At 38.1% G+C, this 23,188-nt stretch overlaps 1 protein-coding gene across 1 annotated transcript in view; it reads right to left on the reverse strand.

The window, feature by feature from the left end:
- Positions 1–8,195: 8,195 nt before the first annotated feature.
- ASAH2 (N-acylsphingosine amidohydrolase 2) overlaps positions 8,196–23,188 on the reverse strand; it is a 71,601-nt gene continuing 56,608 nt past the window's right edge. Inside the window, exons 17-21 of the mRNA XM_003783671.3 lie at positions 21,070–21,165; positions 18,691–18,837; positions 13,970–14,029; positions 10,625–10,713; positions 8,196–8,460 (exon numbers count right to left, since the gene is read on the reverse strand). Of these exons, the coding sequence (XP_003783719.1) occupies positions 8,271–8,460; positions 10,625–10,713; positions 13,970–14,029; positions 18,691–18,837; positions 21,070–21,165 (582 nt within the window). The 3' untranslated portion in view covers positions 8,196–8,270. The remainder of the gene's footprint in view (positions 8,461–10,624; positions 10,714–13,969; positions 14,030–18,690; positions 18,838–21,069; positions 21,166–23,188) is intronic.

Here is a 23,188-nt window from a genome sequence, read left to right on the forward strand (position 1 = left end):
TCACAAGCAACCAGTGATGATAAGGTCAGTTGCTAAACTGACCATCTGATCCAGAAAGGTAAACAACAGACACGTCAGTCCGTCCTCTAAACTGGAAGCCACCCAGGAACCTCTTTAGGCAGATGCCTAAAGGGGAAGGTATTATTATATTGATCAGCCTATCCTAAAGGTTATCATAACAAGGACAACAGACTGGCTGGCTTAAACAACACAAATGTGTTGTCTCCTAATTCTACAAGGCAAAAATTCTAGATCCAAGTACTGGCAGGGCTGGTTCCTCCTCAGGGCTATTTGACAGGCTCCATTCCATGTCTCTCTCCTGGTGGCTAGATGGCAATCTTTGGCATTCCTTTGCCTGTAGAGACATCACTCTGATCTTTGCCTTCACATTCCCATTTTGTTCTCCCTGTGTGTGTGTCTTCTTATGGCAATCTCTTTATAGGTGTAGAGATACCAGTCATAATGGATTTAGGGTCCCTCTGACTCCCGTGTAACATCCTCTTAACTAATCCTATCTGCAATGACTTGATTTCCAAATGAGGTCATATCACATTCTGAGGTCCTGTGGGTTAGGATATATATATGTTTTTTTGTTTGTTTTGTTTTGTTTTTTAGGTAGGACACAATTCAACCTGTAACAGCCAAGAGAGTCCTAAAACAAAGAGGTCACCATACCATTTTCTACAGTTCAGCTAGCAAAGATCTGCTTTCTAATTTTATACAAATATGTTGATATTTTGTTTAGCCACAGTGGAAGAAAGTATCTAAATGATAGCCTTACTGGGGCTATAATTGGTATATTAGTTATAATATAAGTTGTAGCCACTCTAAGAATGAATTGTTATAGTGAAAAAGGAGATGGAGGCCAGATGGAGGCCGGGTGCAGTGGCTTATGCCTGTAATCCTAGTACTCTGGGAGGCCAAGGCAGGTGGATTGCCTGAGCTCAGGAGTTCAAGACCAGCCTGAGCCATAGCAAGATCCCATCTCTAAAAATAGCCAGGTGTTGTGGTGGGTGCCTGTAGTCCTACCTACTTGGGAGACTCAGGCAAGTGAATCACTTGAGCCCAAGAGTTTAAGGTTGCTTTGAGCTGTGATGCCACAGGACTCTATCGAGGGCAACAAAGTGAGACTCTGTCTCAAAAACAAACAAACAAAAAAAGAGATGGAAATTTACTTTCCCTTCAATTAGTCATCTGAGAATAAGCAGTCTGGGGATGATTTGATAATTCCGAACTATCGGCGACCCAAGATTCTTTTACATGATTGCTGTCTTTAATGTGAAGCTTCCATCTCTGGGCTCAAATGGTTACTTCAGCTCTTGCTATCATGCTCACTACACACCTGTTAAGACAGAAATTGGGGCAAGGGAGTGAATGTCCATAGACAAGTGGGTAGAACACATCACTTTTCTCAGCCTATTGAAGAAAACTTAGCCAATGGCTACACCAGCTGCCAAAGGCAGTCCTGGGCTACACCCTGGCTGGGAAATGCACTCCTAAGCCCACGGCCAATTAAAACAATCACCATGGAAGAACAGGAGAGCAGACATAGTGTGGCCACTGTCTCTGCCAAACCTGATGATAATCTTCAACTCTTTGCAAACTCCATCAATTCTTAAGAAATTGTTCGCCTTCAAGTTTCAAAGACCTCATACTGTTCTTCATCCTGTTATCCTTTTAAGTTTCTCTGCAATATCTGATATAACTCATTTGCTTGGACACCTTTATTCCCACTCTCCTAACTCTCCTAATTGTTACTTCTTAGTAATAGTAGTTTCTGTTCCTCCTTCTTATCTTCCTAAGGTAAATGTTTCCCAAAGGCCAGTCTTTCCCCTCCCTATATATCCTTCTGCTTGCAAAGTCATCAGCTTCCTTGATTTCAGCCGTGAGTTTGAAGTTGATGCTTCCCATATTCCTTACTTTTGCTCCGCTCTCTCCAATACCCCTACTCCACATCTGCCACTGAGTGCTGGGTTTTGCTATCTGGACACCTTGTCAAAGTATCAGACATCACAAATCAAATTTACGTTATCTTTCTGAAATCTGCTTCCTTTCACTCTTGCTCTTGTTTGTATCATGGGTATCACTCAAAGAATGGGTCAGGGCTCTTTTGTTTTGTTTTGTTTTTAAACAATTCCTCACCCCATCAAGTCAATCAGCAAGTTGAATCCATCTTCGCTCCAGAGCTGACATCTTCTGATCCATTTCTCTTTCCATTCTGTTTCTTCCTACACTAATATCAGACATCCCAAAGCACAGCTTGAAAAAAATCAGGGAGAGCCTGGTTATTGGGGCCAACCATGATTCATATCTCAAGGGAAAATATTTTTTAGTTCCTACTATTTTCCAGATACTTATATGCAATATTTCATATAACACTCAATAACTAAATTAATAGCTAAGTAAATTAAGCACATACTGCCTATCAAGCACTGTGCCAACAACTTTACCTTAATCTCACAACCTAAAAGGATAAATACTATTACCGTTCTCTTTTTGTTTGTTGAGAAATTGAGATGAAGAAACTGAGGCTTTTTAAAATTAGGTAACTTACTTAGGGTCTGACATTGGTTAAATGGTCTAGAACTAGGAGTCAAACCAGTTGGTTTCCAGAATATCCTCTCATAACCATTAACCTCACAGAAGATCATTATTACTACTATTATTATGTTAATAATTACAAAGCAAAGAGGTTAAGTAACCTTTACATGGTCATAGCCATAATTCAACCTTACATTGACCATACTCCAAAGCCAGGTTCTTCCTTCCACTTTATACAATTCCCATTTATGAGATTTTTGCATTGATGCCCTATTGAGGTTAATAGAAAAGAAAAGCAATTAATCAATATAACACCTCCACAGTTTCAGAAGGACATCCAACGTGTATGGCATTAGCTTTACAAAATCACACATACTATTTCGTTGAAAGTCTACTTACGATGTCTTTCTCCTTATTCCCATCCCTGTTTGTTAGCCATTTAGAAGATGTGATGGGTCCCTGTTAGACATTGTCCTAAGCTTTCAATTGCTTGGATATTTGGTTCTAGTGTCTATTCAGCTTACCTTGTTGTGGAGTAAAAGGTGAATCCATTATACTGAATTGGAAAATGACAATAAAATAGAGAATAGGTCAAGTCAATGTTTCCAGACACCTGCGTGCAGACAGTGGAGTAAGAGAGCTCCTATTATCCACCAGCTGGTGTTGATAAAAACTCCAGGGCTTCTAGTTTACTCATTACCCTAGAAGATATCTAGGATATCTAGAAACAAAACCAACAGAGGCTGGATATCCTATAACTTGGCATCATGCAGATGAAGATACTTTGAAGTTTGTGTAGGTGGCTCAGATTTTTAGTATTTATAAGTACTTATAAGTTAGAGGCTGGAATTTCAGACCCCATCTAAAGGGAGAGAATGGTTTTTCTTGGCTCTACTTGCCTTCTTAGAGATAGTACATGACTCTCCACATCCCCTTCTCCTAATGGTAGAAGCATGTTTTAAATAGAAACCTCTGTCAGAGTGTGACCCTGAGTGAGATGGGAAACAGATCCTCTAGCTGACCCCAATGAACATGTTATGACAGCAAGAAATAAATCTTTACACATGAAGGGATTAATAAACTATGGTGTATGTATACTGTGGAATACTATACAGCCATAAAATAGATGGAGACTTTACATCTTTTGTATTTACCTAGATGGAGTTGAAGCACGTTATTCTCAGTAAAGTATCACAAGAATGGAAAAGCAAGTATCCAATGTTCTCAATACTATTATGAAACCAACAGAAAACCAATTAAACACTCACAGGAGAAAGAAACACAAGTCTATTCAACTGGGGAGGAGGCAAAGGAGGGAAGGGAGGAAAGAGAGACTGGTGAGCTCTCACCTGATGTGCACAATGTGAGGGTTAACAGCACACCCCTTAGATGAAGGTTCAACTACTCTTTGAACTTTACCTTAGAAATACAAGTAACATAACCTAACCATTTGTACACTCATTAACCTGAATTATTTTTTAAAAGCATACTTAAGAAATAAATCTCTAACTAACCTGCCTGGACTGGCATATTCTAATAACAGCTACTTCTACCAGCTACCATCTCTTCTTTCTTGCCATCAGAACTTATCTCCCTCTCTAGAAGTGGAAAATACCAAACATTCATTTTCCAGCCTCCCTTGCAGCTATGGGTAGCTATGTGGCACAGTTCTGGACAAGTATATGTAAAGGAGATTCTACTTGCATTCCAAATATTTCCCACCTTCCAAAAACAGATTCTGAAGAGAACACTCCTCTCCCATTTTGCTGCTATACACAATTGTATAAAGACATGAGGTAGCCATATTTGAACTGAGGGGAAAAACCTAAGAATTAAATCAATATGTCAAGAAAAGTATAAATGACATCACTGAGTGGCTACACCAGACCTGAAATTTGTCACCTTAGGACTTATTGCTTTGTGCAATGGTAAAGCTCTTGAATATTTTGGTTGCTATTGATTAGGAATATTTTGTTACTTATAGCTAAATGCATTCTAACTCATTGTGTGAGGACTATTTCCCTCTTTGGCACTATATCGCTCTAAACTTCCAAAGGACAGTATAAATCAGCAAGTTCAATTGGATACCTGTGAAGAAAAAGCATCATTTAGAAGTATAATACACAAAGGGAGGGATCATCTAGTGATGAATTTTTTAACTAAACACAAAATCCATGTGCTAATATTATAAAAGGACAGTGAATTTGCTTACATTAGAGGAGAAAGCATAATAGGGTAGATTGGAAAAGGATAATCATGTGTAAATTCATCCTTGGTTTCTTTGATCAGAATTAGCTCACAAATCAATTTTATAGTTAGCCACCTGCCTAGGAAACTCTCAGTTGCCCTAGGAGTAAAAAAATCAAAACCAAAAGCAACACCATATGTATTTTACCAGCAGTAGGTCTTTGGAGAATGCGAAGGAGCTGATGAAGAAATGGCTCCATTGTTTTTGAGTTGTTATTTATAGAAGTCACTGGTTCCACTCTCCAATCTAATTTATACATAATCTACCACCTTTGCTTCCATCTTTTTTAAGAAGTGTCCATTTATCATATTCTTCTTAGCAAAGTATCTCAAGAATGGAAGGAAAAGTATCCAATATACTCAGTCCTACTATAAAACCAATTAACCCAATTATAGCCCAAGAAGAAGGGGAAAGAGGATAGGGAGGGGAGGGGAGGGGAGGGGAGGGGGAAGGATGGGTTAAGGGGGGGTAATCAGTGGGACCACACCTACGGTGCATCTTACTAAAATGAAATTTACTAAATGTAGAATATAAATGTCTTAACACAATAACTAAGAAAATGCCATGAAGGATATGTTAACCAGTTTGATGAAAATATTTCAAATTGTATATAAAACTAGTACATTGTACCCCATGATTGCATTAATATACACAGCTATGATTTAATAAAAATTTTTTAAAGTTCCCATTCATCTCACCACTCATTAGAAAATACTTCCATAAATGTATTTATTATTAAATACTCTATTGAATATTAACAATTTTACATTATACTCATCAAAAAATATAATAGACCTGGAAGGGGTACCATTCAGAGCTTCTTGAAGAAATTACAGAATCCTTAAAACTAGAGTAGGCAGGGTCTAACAAATAAAACACAGACACTTCAACATAAGAAACAAAATCTCCAAAATCATTCTCCCACCGACCCAACCCACTCTTTTCTATGTTTCCCACCTCTTTCAGGAGTTTCCTCCACATGGTTTAGCTCCATTGAGCCACACCCAGCAGCAGACACAAATTGAAATGTGTGTTTTTACCAACAGCTCAGACCAGTTACCCCATGGTGTACTTTTATGCACAAGTAAATAACTATGAAATATATAATGCAAAAATTTGGTTTTATTTTTACACATAAACTACAAACAAGGAACTGCATGGGCTGGAAGAGATGCTAGCTAGTAGGAAATAGTTTTCTGTGGGTTATTTGGGGCTGAGAGTACTGGTTGACAAAGGCTGGGTGCAGAAGGATGAGTAGGTGGTCCTAGGGCCACCGTGGCACAGCTGTCAGAGAGTGACAGGGAATGATGAGCAGACTGAAAATAACTTCACTGGGGCAATGGGAGGTGGTGGAAAATAATTCATAAACTCTTCTGAGTAATGAGAAATCCTGTTTTAAAAGCCATATCATAGGTTTGAATACAATTTTTTGTCTTGGATAAACTACTTTTAGAATCACTTTCTTTGTTAGACTAAAATATTTACACTAAAGACTGTGGTGTCATTAGGAAAAATGATCACAAACCTTTGGAAATCTTGATTAGTTAATTCTCCAGCAATTAGCTAATGTCCATAGAAACAACCTATACAATACCAATTCATCAAAAAGTGTTCCAGATTCATTCTAATTCAGTACATTATGTTTAAGAGATTAAGCCATACGTAAAAGATAAAGACTATCGTAATTAAAATTTTTCATATTTTCAAGCCTTATTTTTGAAATAAAGATTGATTTTTTTCCCTCTAAAATGCCAAAGCTTTTACATACATACAAAGGTATGACTTGGAGTTTGGAAATTTACTTTGCAGTTTGGGAGCGCCTATATATTTCACTGAAATGATTTTGGATGCAATTGGTACTTTCAAGCAATTGGCGTCAGATTGTCATACCTCACTCTTTGGGACATTAAGCCGGGTATTTCACAGTGCTCAAAAATACTTTTCAGGCTTGGCGCCTGTAGCACAGTGGTTATGGTGCCAGCCACATACACTGAGGGTAGCGGGTTTGAACCTGACCCGGGGCCAGCTAAACAACAATAATAACTGTCACAAAAAAGATCTGGGCATTGTGGCTGGCACCTGTAGTCCCAGCTACTTGGGAGGCTGAGGCAAGAGAATCGCTTAAGCCCAAGAGTTTGAGGTTGCTGTGAGCTGTGATGCCACGGTACTCTACCCAGGGTGACATAGTGAGACTCTGTCTCAAAATAAATAAATAAATAAATAACTTTCAAAACAGTATTTAACAAATTGTCTGTAGCCTCTTTCCCCCAAATTAGAGTATCTAACACATGTGATACCCAAAATGTGACCAAAAGATAGTAATAGAAATAGTTATAATTGATTTTTAAATACCTCCTCAAAATTTCAATATCAAATTGAATATTTTCTCCTTTGGTAACCTTTCAACACTTACACATCCTTATGATCTCACTACTTGTCAAGGCCCAGGTCCTAAAAAAATACAGGGCATATGAGTAAGTCTTAACAAACATTCTGTGATTGAATGGGCCCATGAGTGAGTGAGTAAGAGAAGAACAAGAAATTCAGATACAATCTCCCTTTCAAGAACTGCCTTCCCACCCAGCAACATTTCATTTTAATATCTGTGCTAATGGCAAAACTTTGTGGTTTGGGGTGAACTAGATTAATGAAAATAGTCAAAACTTATTCAAAATAAGTCTTGGGGATAAGCAACACAACCACTGGGATAAGGACACTTAGGAAAACACAGGCATGATCAAAACATTCTAAGTCTGACTTTCTATAATTGGGCTCTGAAGGCAATGCTAGACATGATTTGAGCATCAACCACTCCGGATGAGGCAAGCCAGTCCCAGGGTGACTAACTCCGCAGGCTGTGCTCATCGGAATGTAGAGAAACTGACATGCTGATTTTCTGTGTCTCTAATTAGGTTTATACATTCATGCTGAAGGTTTATGTGATATTTTGTAAATATGATTGAGGGGGAAGGTCCTATAACTTCTTCTAATCTTAAATCTAGGAAACCTCGTATTTCCTGTCTGTAAGATGAAGAATCAAAGTAGATTCCTATAAACTCTTCCAGTGCTAACATTCAGTAATTTTATAAATAAATACGTTAAACATCATTCATACATCTTCAATTTTCACTTTTACTAATATTTCAGAGGTTTTATTTTAAAGGAACTGTCCCTTAAACAACCCCAAGGCCTCAAGGGAAATCAAGCTTTGCAAGGTACATGGCTGCTGGAGTAAGATAAACAAGGTAAACCTCTCTCCTCTCTCTCTCTCTCTCTCTCTCTCTCTCTCTCTCTCTCGCACACACACACACACACACACACAAACATCTCTGTCCTATTAGCAGTAAACTGTCTGTGTCCCCCCCAAACAGGGACAATTATAGAGGTCAGCAGGATGGCTCACAAGTTCACATTCATGTGAAATCACTTATATAATGCATACAGAGTAAAGCTGCTCTTGGAAGGATTTGTCAACTTTTCACTAAGTGGTTACAACTTCAAAAGCAGAGGAAGTGCCTTCAAATGAAAGTATGACAGCGGGCTTCAGAAAGTCCTGCTTCCGATTGTGTCCGAAATATTTTATTCTGTAGATTCCAGGCTGGGCAGTGTCCGGAATGTGCCATTCTATCGTCGCATTGCTCTGACCCAGGAATCCCTTGTGCCAGTAAAAACTGTTGGTAGAAAACGAACAAGCAAGACCCAGTTTGACTCTTTAAAACGTTTAATCAGAAAAATGCATAAATATTCATTTAACGACTATTCAAGAAGTACCTACAATGAGCAAGGCACTATTTACACACTGAGGATACAATTTTTGTTAAAACCAGCTATTTTGTAGAAATCTCTTTACGTGTTCTTCCTTCCTAACTACCTTAACTCTACCCATCCCAGGAAGCCTTACCTGATACTCAGAACACAGGATATCTCCCGCTTTAGAATTGCGACAGCATCCTTTCAGCCCTTATCATACTCTGGGTCAACTGACATTTCTTTTCACATCTAAATTCATTTGTTAAAAATAAGCATCTCGTGAGCACATGTGCCAGACTCTATTCCCAAGTGCCGAGGATACTGCAGCATGCAAGAGACACATGGTCCAAAGTGTCATGCGGCTTACGTTCTACTCGGATGGGGAGGGAAATATAGGGCCATAGACAAACCAATACATTTTAACATTTTAAGAATGGTGAGTATAATGCAGAAAATAAGACAGAAGTCTAAGGAGAGGTCGTTCAGTCCACAGAGACCTGGCGAAAGAGCATCCTAGGAAGAAGGAACGGAGAATACAAAGTGTTCAAAGCAGGAACAAACTTGCTACGGCCAAGAAACAGAGAGCAGGTCAGCTGGAACAGGGAAGAGAGGACTGGGGTGACGGCTGAGATGGGGAAAGATCATGTTGGCCCCTGCAGACCACAGAGGAGAGTTCAGGCAGTCTCGGAGACACAGTGAGACACAGCAGGCTAACTGGTTGATGTCCTCAGGGAGGTAGAAGGTGAATGCCGTGGGCAGAGAACGTGCTCGGCATCCCACGCTTCTCAGGCACAGGACAGGACCCTCCATACCTGATGCTCCTGCTTCTAACCAAAAGGCAGAAGTGTAAACAGATCTCCGGTGCTGATTGCTAATCTGACTTTCGGCTTTGGAAATAAATCATCCTTTTTTATTATCTGTATAACCTTCTTTTATAATAAACATCTATTACTTGTTTAAAATGATCTATGCTCCAGAGTTCTAAAGAGCAGAGAAAAAATTATGCCCATATTTATACATGGCTATGAAAATGGGCCACATGGCCCCTCTCTTCAGGTAACAATCAGAATCAGACTAACAAACAAATAATCGCTTAGTTTGATGTGATCTGAATTAGACACAAATTACCCGAAACTTTACCCACTTACTTACATACCACTGTCCTATGCTGTGAAATTTATAGACCTGGGAACGGAAATGTTTTCTTATGTCAGGTACATTGTCAAATCTTTAAAATGCATATTCTACATAGGAATTTAGTAGCAAAAGCTACAGAGACAAGGTGTCGCTGAGGAAACCGCATGAGCTTATTATCTCCTTCTTTAAGTCAGGAAGAGTTCAACACTCAAGCCTCTAAGTAAATGAAATGAAGAATCACTGGCTATATACAAACATTCAGTACATGTCAGCTACAGGCCTACTGTGTTCCCAGATTTTACAGAGAAATCTCAATGCCTGCACCCAATACTCCTTTAGACCAATCGGCAAGGCAGCTGGTTAGCTTGTAGGGATGATGCCTGTGACCAGGGCTGGGGTAGGGGGGAGACAAAACAGAATTAACAGATGTCTGTAAGAACAGAAGCCATAACCTCATTAGTACCTAATCTCACAAAAGCACATAGCACATTGTTTTGCAGAAAAAGAGAATCAAGGCTCAGCGCCAGTGGCTCAAGTGGCCAAGGCGCCAGCCACATACACCTAAGGTGGCGGGTTCGAATCCAGCCCGGACCCACCAAACAACAATAATTGACTGCAACCAAAAAATAGCCAGGCATTGTGGTGGGCACCTGTGGTCCCAGCTACTTGGGAGGCTGAGGCGGGAGACTCGCTTGAGCCCAGGACTTGGAGGTTGCTGTGAGCAGTGAAGCCATGGCACTCTACCTAGGGGCTCAGCTTGAGGCTCTGTCTCAAAAAAAAAAGAAAGAAAAGAAAAGAAAAAGAGAATCAAATGAACTCTAATAAGTCAACTAAATGCATCCAGAAGCCTCCTTGGCAATTTGATATTATTAATATCACGTATGGAGTCAGACTTCCCTGCATTGCAAACCAACTGTTTTCAAAGACGTATTGGACAGTGGTGCTCACCGTGTCTCCCAGGAGGCATCGTTATACACTATCTGCCATGAGGCCAAGGCCGCCTCGTATTTCTCCACAGTGAGGAAGGTCTGATGAGTCTGAAAGGCAAATCACACGCGTGATCAGGAACTGCACAGTCATGAGAAGGAAGAGGTTTTATTGTCCCCCTTGCTGACCGTACACTAACTTACCAATGGTGTACGAAGATGTACTCGGATTTCATCCCAATCCATCAGTGTTTCTGTTAACATTCTATACCATGTTGTCACAATGTCAATTGATCTAGTCTATTTAAAACCATGACTTTTTTTGGAAATTTGAAAGAAGAATAAGTGTGGAGCTGATAGCAAATGTTGGGAATTCGGGGCAAGGAGAGACGGGGAATAAAACTTGAGGTTTAAAAAGGCGTCAGTCCAGCCCTTGCGTGACATGTTCAATGATCTACATTCCAAGACTTTCTCTAGTCACCTCAAGATTTAGGAAGGAAAATGGTAAAGCTTTATCATCTTTCCGTCTTGAGGTAAATGAATGATTGGTTAATGTGCCTCCCTGAGTGAAAGAATTAAAAAAACATGTATAAATCTTCCTTGTCCTGTGGTTCTCAAGGCAGCCCCTATATTTTGTTGTAATGGATTCCTGGAAACCACATCATAAGCAAATTTTATTTCCCCACTGAAGAGTGGTATAATAGAACATTTTGTTTCAGACCAAGAATTCAGTTTCAAATAAAGCATAGATTTGAATAACATGACAAGTTTATAGAGATAAAGACCATAAATCTCCAATATGCCTTAAAATCCCTTAGACTGTAGACCTTAAAGTCAGGACTTCTGTCTAATTCACCTTTATCCATCACAGTTCTTTACACCTGTCATTCACTAGTATTCGGTGAATATGGATCACTTATTTACAGATGGGCCATATCATCGTGTAAGATTCTTCTCTGACTATTCAACTGATGGATTATATTCAAAAAAGATGTTTTCATAACCATGGAAACTTGTAACGAGAGCTGTTCTTGTTCATTGAAGGAAAAATGATACTGGTAAGGGCTTAGATTGAGTAGGAGATAGGGTAGGCCATGAAAACACGTGTGAGACACAGACTGGAGAACAGGTCCAGACCTCTGACTATCAGGGCCAGCCTGTGCCCATCTCCCTACCATAATCTGTTCCAGATGAATAACCAGTTACTACAAGTTACTTATCTCCTCTAGGCCTCAATTTAGTCATCTGTAAAACAGAGATAATGAAACTTAAGTCATTTGGTAGTAGTGAGGATTAAATTAGGTTCATGCGATAATTGCACATAAAGCACTTAGCCTGCAAATGGTAAGCATTCAATAAATAGTGATGATGATGATTACTAATAAAGAAGCATACTGGAAATTGTTTTATACCCAGTTCCAGAGTATTCGTAGAAAATAATTTTATTACCGTGATAATGCTTTAAAAAAAATTTTTTTTTTGAGACAGAGTCTCACTTTGTCACTCTCTGTATAGTGCCATGGCATCACAGCTCACAGCAACCTCAAACTCTTGGACTCAAGTGATTCTCTTGCCTCAGCCTCCCAAGTAGCTGGGACTACAGGTGTGTGCCACAACGCCAGGCTACTTTTTAGAGACAAGGTCTCGCTCTGGCTCAGGCTGGTCTCAAACTCATGAGCTCAGGCAATCCAACCGCCTGGGCCTCCCAGAGTGCTAGGATTACAGGCATGAGCCTGCTTTAAGTCTTTTTTTCTCTAGCTTCTGCATGGCAATAATGAGGACCGAATTTTTCTACCCTAAGGAGAGATAATAGCTAAACCTACCATTTTGGTATAATACTTTGATATCTTCAGAAAATAATGTTATAAACATTATAACATTGTGTATTTATAATATGTAACTATTCCAGCATAGCTTGGCTTGCTGGAGAAATTATTTCAAACAGATACATATTGACTAAGCAATAGAACATTTTTCCTCCATGTCATATTGTCACAATTATTATCCTGGCAATAAGATATATTTTAATGAACAGAAATGGGAAGGCTCATTTGGAAGGAAGGTATGTTAGATTGTAAGTGACTGTGTCCTGGGAAGACTAGCTCTCAATAAAGTGGATGCATCAGTAGCTATAGTAAGAAACATGACCTTGAAATCACATTTATACGCCCACTCTCATTTTCCACTATAAATTTCTTTATTGTTTGAATGTTTACAACTAGAATGTGTCCAGTGACTGCTGGTATAGTTATAAGAACATTTCATGGAAGTTATAGAAGAGTAAAATTATTTTATTTTATTAACAGATACAGTATATTACAAATGTATGTAATTTATAGTGTATATGACAAAAACAAAAGGTCTGAAATGCTTCGTAAGAAACTAGTGGCAGAATTACCTCTGGAAAGCAGGTAGGTGGGCAGAGGGGTACTTTTACATTCTATTTTATGCACTTCTGTGTTGTTTTTACTTGGACATGTATTCCATTGTGTCATTTCTTAAAGATTAATAGATAAACGTCCCATGGGTGGTAAAGTCTAGGGAAATGGCCAATGCAAGATGAAATAAAGCACATGGGCCAGGACTCCAGGCCAGGAGCGTGTCTACTAGGGATCCGTGGTCATCCCTCAGTAGTCGAGGTGGGACTAGAAGTAGCAAGGCTGGCGCAGGAGGAGAGTCAAAGACATACTTCCCTAGACTGGTTACTCGACCATATTTAGTGGAGTTTCAAATCTGAATACAGTCAAGTGTTGGACGTGTTCTGAGAAATGTGGCATTAGGTGATTTTGTTATTGTGTGGCCATCATAAAGTACACTAACCCACACCTACACGGTGTAGGCTACTGCACACCTAGGCTATATGGTACAGATATAGCCTATTCCCTAGGCCACTGACCTGGGTAGCATGTTACTCTACTGAACACTGTAGACAATCATAACACAGTAGGAAGTATTAGTGTATCTAAAGATATGTAAATGAAAAGAGACAGTGAAATATGGTATTATAGTCTTAGGAGACCACCACTGGCTATTCAATCCATCATTGACTGGAACATCATTATATGGCCATGACTGTACATACATGGGATTGTGCTCAGATTAACCTCTTGTTGAGAGACAATGCCATTCTATACGCATTGTGCTATTTGTGGTCCCAAGAGGAGCTCTTTGTTTCCCGTGTGATTTTTTCCCAAACTCAATCCACCTTAACTGTACCCACTGAATATTTTCCATACCAACAAAATAAGATGGAAAACAAGTTGGCACTTTTTCTTTATGTTATTAACGATAGAGGGATATTCAAGTAAACAGATGGCAAATAAAAAAGTAGATTTAAATTTGCAAAAGAAAACCTTTCGATACTTACCTGGTTTTCTGCTGAATTTTTCGGGTTAGCACCTACAAATGTAACTTCAGCAACCTCTCCCTGAAAATAAATTTGATAACTTTTAATAAAAGGATTTTTGTTGTACTCATATTTGGGGCATTCTCTATTATACATTCTAGGACTCGGGGTGCCTTATGGATTCTACTCTACTGAATCAGTGAGTTATCTTCTAAGAATATTAGAGAAAATAATTCTTGCAATAATTGACTGAGTCTAATAAGAGCGGTCAAAACTTCCCATGGATGGGAAGTTAACTATCATTTTACCAATTACTAAGCATTTTAGGAAGGGCCAGAGCAGATGGGAAGTATGCTTACATCTATAGTTAAACTTATATTTATAGAAGATGGAGTGACAAGGAGTATATTTACCCTCCCACCTGAAACAACTAAAAAACTGGACAAAATATGAATTAAACAATGATTTTAGAGACAATGGACATCAGGCAATGAAGAACAGTGATTCTTGAGTGGCAGAAAATAAACGAGGTGAGCCCTCTAATCACCCCAGTTTAATGTTCCTCAGAGTTTACAGGCCATGGCAGAAAGAAGCAGAATTCAGGCCAAGTCAGACAGTCTATGTAAGTTTAGGATATGAAGGTCAGAGTCCCTGAAGGACAAATAGTCTTGAGTTCAGGGGCAAAATAAAAGTGAGAGGAAAGCAGCACAGAAAGGAGAACCAGGCTATGTTAACTAGTTTGATGAAAATATTTCAAATTGTATATGAAAACACCACACTGTACCCCATGATTGCATTAATGTACACAGCTATCATTTAATAAAATAAATAAATAAATAAAAAAGAAAGGAGAACCACACAGAGAGAGAAAGCTCCCTCCACTCTGCATTCATGGAAGAGAACCACCTGAAGCTAGGAAAAGAATGGCCTAACAGATTAGACGCAGTGGTTCTCAACCTTCCTAATGCTGCAGCCCTTTAATACAGTTCCTGTGGGTCACGACCCACAGGTTGAGAACCACTGGATTAGAGGCACAATCCCCAGGCTCATACAGAGTTGTAACAAATTCCTATTCCCACTAACCAGACCAAAAAACCTCACAATTCAAAAGACCTTTACTTCATTTTACTTCAATGTGTGTTTTGGGTTTGGGGAGTGGGTCGCTGGGGCAAGTGGGGAAGGGGGTTTTCCAAGAAGAAAATCTGCTCTGGCCCTTCCTAAAATGCTTAGTAACTGGTAAAACGATAGTTAAAAGCAGTGAAACTAAGAGCTACTTCACAGAAGATACAAATTACCAAAACAGGTAGCAAGAGGAAGTATCATTATTCACCCCACAGAAATGAAAAGAATTATAAGAAAACATTATCAACAAAAAAAGAACAAATTTCATATTAGACCAACAAATTAAACAACTTAGATGAAATGGAGACATTCCTAGAAAGATACAAATTCCCAGAAAGATACAGACTTCTAAAAAGACAAATTCCTAGAAAGGCCTGTAATTAACTCAAGGGGGAGAAAAGGAAATCTGAATGGCCTGAAATTAACTTAGGAATTGAGATGTTTACCATAAAGAAAAGGCCAGGTCTACATGGCTTCACTGGTAAATCCAATTAAACATTTAAAGAAAAAATAATACAAATCTTTTGCAGTTTTTTTTAAAAATACAGGAGGAAACACTATCCATTTTATTCATTGAGACCAGACAAACACAACACATGAAAAGTACAAATATCCTTCACAGAGATGAATATAAAACACCTGAGCAATATATTAGCAAACATGTAAAAAGTTTTCATTACATACCACGATTAAATGGTATTTATTTCATAACTGAAAATCAATTAATGCAACATACCATATAAAAGAATAAAAAACAAAACCACATGACCAGCCCAGTAGACACAGAATGGTGTCTGCAAAAATTTAACATTCATTCCTGACAAAAACTCTCAACAAACTAGGCATAGAAGGAAACTTTCTCAACGTGATAAAGGGCATCTACAAAAATCCTGAAGAAAATACAACACCAAACAATGAAAAACTGAATACTTTTATCCTAAGATCAGAAACAAGACAAGGAAATCCAGCTTCACAACTTCTATCCAACACTGTATTGGGTCTTGAGCAAAAAAAAAAAACAAAGCCAGAAGCTTCGTAACTCCCTGAATTTAAAATATACTACAAAGCTACGATGACTAAAATAACATGGTGGTGGCATAAAAATAGACATAGACCAATGGAACAGAATACAGAGCACAGAAATAAACCCTTGCATTTATGGACAATTGATTTTTGACAAAGGTACCAAGAACTCACAGTGGGGAAAGGACAGTCTCTTCAATAAATGATGTTGGTGAAACTGGATATCTATATGCCAAAGAATGAAATTACACTCTTACCTTACACCATATACAAAAATCAACTCAAAATAGATTAAAGACTTAAACATAAGCCCTGAAATTATAACACTAGTAGAAGAAAACACGAGGGGGAAAGCTCTGTGACACTGGTCTGGGTAATGAATTTTTTAATATAACTCTAAAAGCATAAGTAGCAAAAGTGAAAATTTAAAAATGGGACCACATCAAACTATAAAGCTTCTGGACATCAAAGGAAACAAGAAATTGAAAAGGCAACCTATAAAATGGGAGAACATGTTTGCAAACAAAATATTGGATATGGTTTTAATATCTAAAATATAATACACGCAACTCAATGGCAAGAAAACAATCTAATTTAAAAATGAGCAAAAGACATGAATAAATATTTCTCAAAATAAGACATACAAACAGTCAACAGATATATGGGAAAATGTTCAACATCACTAATCATTAGAAAAATGCAAATTAAAATCACAATTATTTGTTACCTCACACTTGTCTGAATGACTTTTATCAAAAACACATTGGCAAGGATGTGGAGACAAGGAAACTCTGCACACTGTTGGCAGGAACGTAAATTAGTACAGGCATTCGGTAAAACAGTATGAAGGTGCTCCAAAAAATTAAAACTATAACTACCATATGAACAACAATGCCATTCTGGGTACATATATGCAAAGGAAATGTAATCAGTCTGTCAAAGAGATACCTGCACTCCACGTTCACGCAGCACTACTCACAATAGCTGAGATACAGAACCTCAGAGTCCATCGCTGGATGAATTGGTAAAGAAAGGATATACATGATGGAACACTATTCACACTTTAAAAAGAAGGGAATCCTACGCCAAGCCAATAGATGATTCCCACATAAGAGAAAAACTCCAATCAATTCAAGGTGGGGGGCAGGGAAATGAGGGTGTGGGGAGAGGGGAGGAGGGAGGGGTAGGGGGTCACAGTGTATGGCACACCTCTTGGGGGTGGTAGCATAATTGTAAGAGGGACTTTACCTAACCAATGCAAACAGTGTAACCTAATTCTTTGTACCCTCAATGAACCTGAAACAATAAATTAAAAAAAAAAAAAAAAAAAAGAAAAGAACAGGAAAGGAAAGGAAGAGGAAGGAAGGAAGGAAGGAAAGTAGGCAGGCAGGCTCAAAGAGCTAAAAGTAAACTTTCCATTTGATCCTACTTCCTTTCATTCTTTCCTCCTAAAGGACTTAAAAGTGTTTTTGGCTTTACATTGTCCACTTATCACTTTAAATATTTTCCATGTTAACTTGAATAAATTCAATTTAAAAATAAATAAATAAATAGACAGGAATCCTCTTATTTGTGATGACATGTATGAACCTGGAGGACATTATGCTTAGTGAAATAAGCCAGACACAGAAAGACAAACGCTGGGTGATCTCAGCCATCTATGGAACCTTAAAAAGTTGAACTCACAGAAGAAGAGCAGAAGGCTGGTTACCAAGGACTGGGAGGTCGGGGCATTGAAGAGATGTTGGTCCAAGGATACAAAGTCTCAATTAGATAGAAGTAATTAGCTCAAAAGACCTATTGTGCAACATAGTAACTGTAGATAATAAAAATGTAGTGTATTTGAAAATTGCTAAGAGAATAGATTTTAAGTGTTTTTACCGCAACAATATGGCAAGTATATGAAGTTATGATAAGTGTGTGTGACATGGCCATTCCACATTTACACATAATTCAAATGTATAAATGTACTGCATACATTAGTACACATTTAGGTACAATTCAAAACATCACATTCTATACAATAAATACAATTTTATTTATCAATTTTAAAAGTTAAATTTTTAAACATAAAATATTCTACTTAGCCAGTTAAAGAAGGGGGAAAAATTCAAGACATTCAGAAAAGAAATTCAGAAAGGAATAAGGAAATTTATTTTTATTTGCAGATGTCATGATACTATATGTAAAAAGCACTAAGGAATCTGTACCAAAAAATAAATATGGGAACTAATAAACGATTTAGCAAGGTTGTAGGACACAAGATTGATATGCAAACCCTGCTTCACTTCTCTATGCTTTTCTTATCCTTGATTTAAGAGACAACTTAGCTCTAGTGAATGGTTCTACATTCACTTAAGAAGAGGAATAATCTGGATTTTAGACATTCAAATTTACACAATTGTCCCCAGAAAAAACTAATTATTTCCCCCTTCCCATTTCTTTTACAGAGCTCTGCTGAAATAAGCACAATTAGTTACCAACATGATTATCATTGCTAACAGCTGGTTTATGGCATGATTGGTGGCAGATGGTGACATTTCCCTCAGCCCCCGAATCAGGCCCCTGAAGGATTCAAAGTTCTCTATGAGTCTTACCACGTGGTATGTGGGTTTAGCTGGCTGCAGGACATCCCCAAACGTTCTGCCTATCGGTGCTCTATCCACAGTGTTAGGAATTAATGGAGCTATTAGTTGTTTGAAAAATGGAGGCTCTGGACCTCTGCTCAGGTTGGCTACGGTGTCCTGGAAGAAGAAAGCATTTGCTTAAGGAGTGCACAGGCAGCAACAAGGAGCCTTTCCCCAGGGGCCACCCCCAGAAATGCCTTCATTAAAGGAAGCATGTGTCTCCAACCCACATACCACACTCTCTCTCTGAGAGCTAACAGCGTTTAGCAAAATATGAAGCCGACCTTGATAAAATATGAGCCTTGAGGTCCATAATTGAAACTGTTGTCATTAGAAGAGAGTCTTAGCTCTTGACAACTCCACATTCCTTAGGGCAGTTTCGTGATCAAAGTACAAGGTTAGTTTAGAGATCAAAGTACAAGGTTGGAGGCACACCACTCAGGTTTGGATTATGAAACAGATATTTACATGACTTTGCACACAGGCCTAATGCATGCTAAGTAAGCTTTTGCAATGATGACGCTGTAATTATTCTTTTAATTTTCAAAAAGCATTGAGCTTCTTTCACCCAGAGTCAATACCAAGCTTTTTTTTTTCCCTTGGATCCTTGTATGTGTTAATAAAAGAATATATTAAATACATTTTTAATTTAAACTATTTAAGACCAGCCTACATCTTGATTGGTTTAATCTATGTTTTCCATAAAATTTATCATTTTAATAGTGTCATAAAAATGCAAATCTCAATTTTTAAACAGCCCCGATATATATTTAATGTTCTCTAATCCTCATAGCATATATTCAATCTTGACAACAGCCAATGAAAAACAGATATATTACCAATCCCCTTGTAAAAACAGGCAAGGAAGGCGATGCCTGTGGCTCAAGGAATAGGACACCGGCCCCATATACCAGAGGTGGCGGGTTCAAACCGAGCCCCAGCCAAAAACTGCAAAAAAAAAAAAAAAAGTGGCCAAGGAGATAATGGGTGTTTTTAAAGGTCCCATACCTCATCTTAAGGTACATAACCATAAAGTTGGCCACAAAACAGATTTCTGCAGAATGAATGGATTTTCCTTCACTAAATATCACCAGAAAGTTTTAAGAATCTGTTTTTTTGGAAATATGGATATACCTATGACTATAATAAAACTGAAACGGTGGTTATCTCTAGGGATGGATTGTAAGTTTAGACTTTTCTGTACAATCTGAATATCCTGTAGGTAGGTTTAGCTTTCATGATATAAATAAATTCATAAAAATGGTTCTACTTTGGAGGAAAAAATAACAAATCTAAAATGGACAGCAACATTAAGATCAACAAAAATCAAGTAATTAAAATACGTGCAAAGTACAGACATCGTTCTGAAATTTGAGACACCATCAGCAACTAATGATGAGGGACATGAAATTGCCAATAATCAACTGATTTAACCCACAGAAACAGTAATTAAATTTCTTTCAATCTAATATACCCAAACTCTTTCCTTAAAAGGGTTTTACGCCTGTCTTTTCTGTGCCATAACTATTTAACAGCTTTTATTGAGGCTTATACATCATAAAGAGTCCATTTATTATTTTAAGCTCTTTATTCTGTTTGTTGACTGATTTTTCTGAAACCATGATTATAGCTTCATAAATCACTGTGAAGAAGATTTTCACAAGTGAAGTCCCTTTAAATTAAGTGAACTTGTTAAGGTGTATATACATTTTAGGTAGGTGTGATCTGTGCACTCCAAGGTACTACTGTATTTCATCTAATCTAAACCCCCATCAATTGTAACAACTTATTTTTCAAACCATCAAGAATGTAAAAACATAATCATAAAACTATGATTAAATCATAAGATTATATTAAACTATAATCATAGGATTCCTCTGATTGGAAAATGCATCCCAGTTTCACAGATATTTGTAATGTGAAAAATGGGCATTTTAGACTTGATGACTTACTACTCAACTCTTGGAGTAGAAACAATCTAGCAAAGATTAGACAACACCAACTCAATTCTCATTTACTGTTACAGTTATAGCTATAGTTAGCGTGATTGCTTATCACCTTTAAGCCTATCTGCTCATCTGAGAAATGGGGGGAAATGATACCTCCTTACTTCATGTGATGCTTGTAAGAATAATGAGATACCATACATGAAACAATCAGCCATTGCTAAAAGATGTTAACTGAATCTGAATTTTACCATCGGTAAAATTTCATTTCTTTTCTTAGAAATTCCACATAGCTATAATTTTTTTAAGTATAAAGGTTGTCAAAGAAATCAATGTTCTCTTGCTTTTCTGTACATCCCCCCGCACCTTCCCCACCCCCACCCCCCACACACTATTTGGTTACCGTAGCAATGGCCTTAGCAAGGCCTCTGAAGAGCTGGATATAAGCTGACAGAGTGTGTGGTCCATAAATTGTAGATGCGGCCTCGTATCGTTGAACCTGCAAGAGAGCCAGAAGTTGTGCATAGTTCTGCACCTTCCAATCCATTTACAGAGGTGTAGCATTTCAGGTAAGGGTGATGTTTGAACATCTCACATAATTCAAAATTGGAAGAATCTTCAGGATTGTTTATGGCAAAAAAGAACTGGCATTTTCATTTACCAAGCAAAATAATTGGCTCCCATCAACAATTTCTCAAAGATAGTGGATTCTCTTTGCTTATAATATTTACACTGTCAATCCCTTTAAACTGAAAGAGTGTGCTAGCTTTCATCTATTGCACATATTTGCAATATTAATGTTTTCTCCCAGGGCATGTATCAGGAAAAAAATCAAAAATAGAGTCCTAGTAACTCTTGGATAAATTGGATGCTAATGGTACTAAGTGGAGGACATTTAATCCATCATGGAGCCATGAGAGAGACCCAAATGCACTTCCTTTTACCTGGTCACCAAACCTGTGGTTATTCTACAGAAACCTCAATGTCAGCTAACCTAAAACAGACCTCACTGCTCATCACAGACACACCAGCTTCCCTTCCAACATTGTCTCAGTGATGAGTGAGGTCTCCCACGTGAGGATCATCTGGTAGGTACCTTACACTCCTCTCTTTCTACATCCTATGGGTCTCCAAATCTGGTAGTTCTACCTCCTTATAGCTGGAATTTTTAAATGGAATCAAGTTCTTCCATTTTCCCATCTCTACTGCATTTACCTTATTCAAAGCCTGATCTCTCACCCAGATCTTAACCACAGCTTATTAATCAACTCTCTGCCTCTACACATTCTTTTCCAATTTGCGTTCTTCCCTGCCATCAGAGTGACTTTTCTAAATCACAAATTTGATCAGAGCATTCTCTTGCTTTGAATCCTCCTGCAGTTCCCCAAAGCTTTCCTTATTGAGTCAAAGCCCCACAGTACAGCTCACAAGACTCTAGTAACCCCTCCCACTCTACCCCATCATCTTACCATCACCCTCAAAACACTTACTCCATGGAACTTAACTAATTATGGCCCATTGATGTGCTGAGTCTGCCCTTCCAAATCTTTACCATGTACTTCCTTCCATATGGAATGTGTTCTTAGTTTTATTTGCCTAACTAACCCTCACTTGTTCTCAGAAACTCACACAGATGTTACATCATTCTGAACAGTCCCAGTCTTCAAATACCCAATCTAGATTAGTACTCTTTCTCCTTATTTTTATAGCGCCATGTGCATGCCTTTCATAGAAATGTAATCATCTGCTTTCCTTCAACTTTCTACTAGACCATTAACTCATAGTCGTCTCAAGAACAAGGACAGATTGTTTTCATTATTATATCTCAAAAAGTGGCTAGTGCAGTATCTGTCACAACATGTGTCTGTTGAATGAATTAATGAGCTAATTAATAGTAATCCTTGCAGAAGCATATTCCTTGACCAGGAAACAACATCACAGGGGTTCTTAACCTTATTTATGCCATGGACTTCTTTGGCAGTTTATTGATACCTTAGGACTTTTCCTTTTCCATAAAATAAAATGCATGGGCTTGACAAAGGAAACCAATTAGATTGAAATATATTTATGTTGATTCTTCCCAGCCATGAGCATGGTATGTTTTTCCATTTGTTAACATTTGTAGCTATTTCTTTTCTTAGAGTTTCATAGTTCTCTTTGTAGAGATCTTTCATGTCCTTTGTTAGGTAAACTCCCAAATATTTCATCTTTGGCACTACTGTAAACGGAATAGAGTCCTTGACTGTTTTTTCAGCTTGGTTGCTGTTGGTATATATAAAGGCTACCAATTTATGAGTGTTGATTCTGTAACCTGAAACGCTGCTATATTCCTTGATCACTTCTAAAAGTTTAGTAGTAGAATCCCTGGTATCTGCAATCCCTGGTATCATCTGCAAAGAATAAAAGTTTGATCTCTTCTGACCCTATATGGATACCTTTGATCGCTTTTTCTTCCCTAATTGCGATGGCTAAAACTTCCATTACAATGTTAAAGAGCAATGGAGACAATGGGCAACCTTGCC

This window comes from Otolemur garnettii, unplaced genomic scaffold (assembly GCF_000181295.1).
Source record: "Otolemur garnettii isolate 467f Iridium unplaced genomic scaffold, OtoGar3 scaffold00008, whole genome shotgun sequence".
Lineage (NCBI taxonomy): Eukaryota > Metazoa > Chordata > Mammalia > Primates > Galagidae > Otolemur > Otolemur garnettii.